The sequence below is a fragment of the Gobius niger genome, assembly GCF_951799975.1.
Source record: "Gobius niger genome assembly, chromosome: 12".
Lineage (NCBI taxonomy): Eukaryota > Metazoa > Chordata > Actinopteri > Gobiiformes > Gobiidae > Gobius > Gobius niger.
This window is the reverse complement of record NC_136863.1, coordinates 9,205,662-9,211,769: the sequence shown is the minus strand read 5'-3', so window position 1 is coordinate 9,211,769 and position 6,108 is coordinate 9,205,662. Positions and strand designations below refer to the sequence as shown.

General features: G+C 41.1%; 1 protein-coding gene across 2 annotated transcripts; it reads left to right on the top strand.

Annotated features, from left to right (window-relative positions):
• Positions 1–1,425: 1,425 nt before the first annotated feature.
• On the top strand, positions 1,426–5,769 carry znf276 (zinc finger protein 276). Of its 2 annotated transcripts, none has more exons than XM_079567606.1 (12): positions 1,426–1,586; positions 1,943–2,086; positions 2,235–2,523; positions 2,616–2,659; positions 3,050–3,352; positions 3,878–3,965; positions 4,047–4,118; positions 4,199–4,306; positions 4,587–4,662; positions 4,729–4,846; positions 4,936–5,035; positions 5,233–5,769. In XM_079567606.1, exons 2-12 carry the CDS (start codon positions 1,972–1,974, stop codon positions 5,492–5,494), a joined length of 1,575 nt encoding a protein of 524 aa, XP_079423732.1. In that variant the 5' UTR covers positions 1,426–1,586; positions 1,943–1,971; the 3' UTR covers positions 5,495–5,769. The 2 variants fall into 2 exon arrangements, with proteins under 2 accessions (XP_079423732.1, XP_079423733.1); XM_079567607.1 differs by having other exon boundaries at positions 1,426–1,597.
• The last annotated feature ends 339 nt before the right edge of the window (positions 5,770–6,108 follow it).

The window sequence follows — 6,108 nt, the reverse complement described above, 5'->3', positions numbered from 1 at the left end:
GAAGCAGAACACTGACTTTTCATGTTTTTAAGTAGTGGATAATATTGTATTGTTAACAGACACTGGATTTTGTAACTGGATTTTTCTTAGGGCACATGATGAGAGAAATGTATGTCATGAGTTGAAACCAAATCCTCCAAAAACCTTTTTTTAAATGAGCACTTCAAATTACTCAAGAGAAACCATCAGAGCACTGTTTATGGTAGTGTTATAGCCTAGGTATATAAAATCAATGCTTTATTTATGACACCAGCTCATGTAATGAAACACTGGAGCACTTTCTTTCACACTGTATGAACTGCTTTGTCCAGTGCCCTCAGCTGGAACTTTCCACACTAAAGCTCATTGAATCATTCATTTTGTCACTAATGTCCTTGGATGTAATGTATTGCCTTTTTTGTGGATTCACTGTGTATTTTTCCCCTTGTTTTTATGTTTGCCTTGTGTAAGGCAAATATTTTTAGTCATTTAAGCTTTTGTGACGTTTTAACATTTTGGTCATTAATGATTTCATGCAGACTTGTGTCAAAGCCTATGCTGTACCACTACTTCATGCATTCAATAAAGCGGTAATTTGTTTACATGGCTGAGTGTGAGTGCTGTATCTTATAAAAATGGTGCCAAAGCCAAAAGATTTGCTGAGGACAAAGCAGAACCAACATCCCTGAAATAGAACTTTTAGACTGTGATTTTAGACTTTCAGTTGGGTGGTTTTTCAGCAGGGGTTCCCAAAGTGGGGATCGCAAAACAATGAGGTGGTGAGATGACAATATTTCGTTTTTAATTTGTAACATTGGATTTTATAAATATTTGCTTGAAAACATAATTTATGAAATTAAGCCAAATATCAAAATATTGTGTCCAAACAAATCATTGACCACATTTCAAAAGTTTTGCAATTGAAATGATTATCAATGATAGTTGCATTTTACAGTGGGGGGTCTTGAGTTTTTTGGTCTGGTGACAGTCGGGCGACATTGGTGCAGACAGAAGAGAACGTTCTCTTGTGACCAGAGGGCGGGCAGTTCTAATCTTGTAGATACAAACTGTTGTCTTTTTTTTTTTTACATAAATATGTCATAATTTTAATGTAATGAATATGTCCAACTCAAATTAATATGTTAAAGTTAAAGTAGGACATATTTCTTCAATGAATATTATAGTGAAGAACATTGTTAAACCCCCTCCAAAATCATATGGTTCACATTTAAGTAAAATCTTTTATGCAGCCTAGATTATAGACAGACTATACTTCCTTATTCTCAACGTAGCCATATATTAGACATTATTGTTACATTTTTATTTATTAATTTGACACTGGAGCACTATCCTCCTTCCCCTGGGTGCCAAGAAGAAGGTCCAGCAGGCGGCGCTGTGTTTGATGGCTGTGGCTTGTGTGAGAGTGATTTCACGCTTGCACTTCCGGGTTCCAGGATTAGCCCACGGTCCACAACAAAAGGGCAGAATATTGTTTAATTTTTTTTAAACAAATAAAGCTGTCGTTAATTACTTTAGTTTATACGGTTTTCCAACTGCTCCGGACTCTGTCACACAGACGCACTTTGTAGAATTGCCAAACCCAAAAGGTAAGAACAATGTTTACATCTGCAGCTCACAGCTTTCTGCAGCTAACCACTAGAAAATCATTCAAGTTCATTCACGTGGACTTCTGTTGCATAAAGTCAGTTATTTCGTCTGCAGCACAGACGTAAATCTAGTAACTCTCTTGAAACGTGGCATCAATTCTCATTTCTCATTGTATCTTTATTCCCGAGTGCCCCGATTTGACATGAAATTGTAAAACAAAATGCAAATATTTAAGTGACTTATTTGCTGTTTCCTGTCTTCAGTATCCATGCCTTCACAGCTGTTTACTGTTTTGGCGTGGGTGTCTTACTAGTAGCCCATGAATAATTAGTGTGTTAATTATGTTCTTCCATAGTTTTATCGGGAAGTATCTTGGAGAAGACTATGAAGAAGAAAAGTAGGCAGAGGAGGTCGCGTGAGGCTCCCAAGCAGGTGCTCAGAAGTCAAAGTCCAGCCTCAGACAGTGAGGAGAAGAGCTCCAGGACTGTGGAAACCCCAGGTGAAAGGAGGACACAGTAATGTCATCTCACATGTGTTGTTGTAGCACATAAGTAAATCATGTAATGAACAATGTGGACACTGCAGTATTTCTTGTATCATCTTTTAATCCTTTCGTCTACTAATATTTATGTAATTATGTCCATCAGGTAGACTCCCTTCCGCTTTGTGCCGCCTCTGCCATGGAAAGTTCTCATCTCGCAGCCTGCGCGATGCCTTCAGCAGCTCACCTCAGGACTCTGTGGACTGTGCCCAGCAAAAAACAGTGCTGTTTCACTCTGATTTCCAGCGGCTGGTGGGGGTGAAGCTGGACCAGAATCCCAGTTTGTCAAAATTTATTTGCAAAAAGTGTCATGCCAAATTCTACAAGTGCCATAACGTCCTACTGCGGTTCCTACAAAAGGTCAACCTTCCCCCGCCGGGAGAAAGACAACATCGGTAGGCTTTCCTTAGTCAAAACGTGGATAGTTCCTTATACACAAACACATATTCAAAAATGACTTATCTATTTACTTTTTTTTTTTTTTCAGAAAGGCTATGAAGTCTATAGAGCCACCTGTTCAACGTGAAAGCAGTAAGAAACATTACAATTTGGGATCTTAATGTACATCATCATGATCAACATGAGCTTGTTTATTTACACAGTGCTGTCAGAGAGACTGTACTATATATTTTTATAATAAGATTTTTTTTATTGCTGTTCCAGTAACTTTGAACCTTATGCAAGAGACACTCTAGTCCTGCCAGTGTCCTGCTAGCCTGACTCATTCAGACAATATTCTCTTTACACATCCGTTATTAACGTTGAAACTTGCAATGACCTCATCATAATATCGAGGGTGCGGTACATGCAAACTCCGAATAAAAATGAGTGATCTCTTGTCCAAGCTTTTTGATGCAACTCCATAAAATATATGTTCATAACCTTTAACCTTAAACACATGTGCTCTTGGGTATGTTGCAGTGCCATGGTGCTTCACATCAGACCACCAGTGCCTTCACAGCCTCGTGTCCTGGGCCCACCACCACGCCGGGGCCTGCAGTTCCTGTCCCGCTCTGCTGGAGGTGCTGGAGAGTCAGTGCAGCGGCTCCGTGAGGGCCGTGTGGGGCTGTGGAGACGGACACAGTTACGATATGGACACGTACTGCCCCTGTCCTGAGCCAGAGCAGGGGACAGAGGAGGAAACCACAGGGGAAAGTGCTCGAAACGACCCGGGAGTTTATGCAGAGAGCTCAGGGCACAACAACGGCTCCAGCAACACCGAAGGTTTGCACAAGTCAATGCCAGATGTTCCCAAACCTTTTTTGTAGTGCATTGCAGCTTTTAATGATTTAAAACAGCCTGAACCACATTTGGCCTGAACCGCATTAACTAAACAGTTATTAGTTAATAACTACTTTAGTACAAACCCTGGTCAGAGCTGACTTCTGACTTCAGTAAATCAGAATTATCACTGTTCCCTACTTCAATCCAAATTCAAGACTAGGATTGCATTATTATAATTTCAAAATATTAGTAATAGATAAAACATGGTTCACTTTTCATTCTTTTTAGTGCTTGTAGTTTCTTTATCTTTTTTTTATTACAGTGCATGTTACAAACACTTGTTTGCATTTGCAAGTGTCTTGTCCAAGGACATAATGACAGAATACACCGAACCACCAACCTTGGAATCAGTAGGCGACTGCTCTGCCACTGGGCCATTATTATGATGTATAGTGTATACATCATATTCTGTGGCTGTCGTGTTGATTAGTCTTAATTAAATTACAGTTATTGTCTTTTTTTTAGCTGATGCAGATATGTCAGAACCAGAGGAGGCTCCACCTCTTTCTCTGGCTCAGTCTGAAATGCACGAGGACAATGACCTCTACGACAGGTGAGTTTAATCTAAAAACATCTCTGCTATGTACCCAGTACCTTCTGTTGGTGAACTAATGCTGCTTTGTTGAATGTCCAGAGTGATGGCTGAAGCTGAGGAGAGCGCTCTGGGCCCAGACGATGCACTGTTCAAGCCTTACTCTTGTAAGAGGTGGGTGAGCACTCACATAATCTGCGTAACATTTATAGATAAGTAAATGAACAATTACTCATTGTGTGAAAAACCTGCAGAGGAGGCTCAAGAAAGAAGAAACAGAGCCAGAATCTAACAGATGGGCCTCCTGTTAGAAACAAACCAGGACCCAAACCCGGCTGGAAAAACAAATTTAAAATCAAAGGGTAAGAACATTTAGAACTTTATTTTATTTTGTGGTTTTAGTAGTGTATAATATGTATGATGTATTAAACTGTTATAAGCTGCCAGTCTCACTATTGGCTTGTTAGTTGGCCACTCTGCTTGGGATAATGACACCTCAATATTAAGATATTACAGCAACAATTAACACCTAGCTTACTCACCAGGGTTTGTTAAAGTTGAACACCACCGCCTTGTGTTGATTAAGTCCATTTCAGTGCATTGTTGCATCACTCATGTCATGTGTTTTGTGCTTTCTGACAGGGAGGAGCTGCCCAGTATGTTCAAGTGCCCTTACCTGGGCTGTACTGCCGTCTACAGAGGCCCTGATGGACTTAAAGTGAGCAAAAAACAAAAACCTCAGCCTAATGAGAATCCTATTGGAATTAATGTTGTGATGTTGCAGAAACACATTCGAGAACACCATGAAGAGGTGAAGGAGCGTCCCTGCCCTCATCCGGGCTGTAACAAGGTGTTTATGATCGACCGCTACCTCCAGCGCCACATCAAACTAATCCACACCGGTGAGTTTTTAGTCATCATGTTTGTAATTGAGAGAGTACCACTGATATAAAAGTATAATGTTTTGTTTTCTGGTCTATATTATCTACAGAGGAAAGAAACTACATTTGCGATGAGTGTGGGCAGACGTTCAAACAGAGGAAGCACCTGTCTGTGCACCAGATGAGGCATTCAGGGGCAAAGCCACTACAGTGAGTTTAATCAAGATCAATCATGTTTTTTGACCTACAATTGATGGAAATGTACCTTATGTCTTTACTTTATATGCACTGAGGGACTCGTGTAGAGTTTTGCAATGAATTGAAAGGAATCCAACTAAAGTTACACTAACTTTATAAACCTGCGTTGAAATGTCAAAAAGAGCTTGATGACACTTTTCCTTTCCCAGGTGTGAGGTGTGTGGATTTCAGTGTCGTCAGCGGGCGTCACTCAAATACCACATGACTAAACACAAGGCAGAGGCGGAGCTGGAGTTCGCCTGTGTGATCTGTGAAAAACGCTTTGAGAAGGCCCACAACCTCAACGTGCACATGTCCATGGTGCACCCGCTGACGCAGCCGGATCCCAGGTGTCCACAGCCGTCGCCCTACTCCGACCTGCACGCCATTACACCGAGTGGGGAGGCGGTCCCGCACAGCCAGGACAGATGACTGCAGGAGCCCTGTCAAATCACTGTCTGTAGGGAGGCTGTCCAACACGTAACATGCCCCCCTCTGTGGTGAGCAAATAGGTCCCTGTTGAGGGGAGTGGACTGCTTGCACTTCACAACTCTATCCCGACCCCAAGGAAGCAAGAAGTCTGTCCAGGAAGATGATCTAACTCCAATGTACTGACAAAAACAATGCATTTCAGGGGTAGGCAACTTCAGCATAGAACCTCTGGCCCCCAAGATGATTTTGAGAAATGTCATCACACAAATCAGTGCTAACATTGTATAAAAACAGTATAAAAAGTTCAGAAAAATGCAGTTGAACAACTCCGTTAGCTGCTGAGTTACTGCTGGTAAATACATCTAACTCACTGTGGTGCCCAAGTGTTTTAATGTGAACAATAAGTCCAGTATTTTAACTTTAATATTCTCCATTAGTTTATAATTGCTGCTAATCCCATGCTGCTAAGCGATATGACATCACATTCCCGAACTCTATAGGGCTAAAGTTCTGTTGGATCTGGATGTGGAGTCCAACAGTGTAAATGCTTTTATTGTATGTTCATAATAAACAAACTGAACTGAACAGTGCACTTAACAAACGTATATCACTCC

Excerpts from the sequence above, each read along its gene's own strand:
- znf276 (XM_079567606.1), top strand. The coding sequence starts at position 1,972 with ATGAAGAAGAAAAGTAGGCAGAGGAGGTCGCGTGAGGCTCCCAAGCAG. Across the intron at positions 2,660-3,049 it reads ACCTGTTCAACGTGAAAGCA|TGCCATGGTGCTTCACATCA; the intron begins GTAAGAAACATT and ends GGTATGTTGCAG. Across the intron at positions 4,663-4,728 it reads GAGGCCCTGATGGACTTAAA|AAACACATTCGAGAACACCA; the intron begins GTGAGCAAAAAA and ends GTGATGTTGCAG.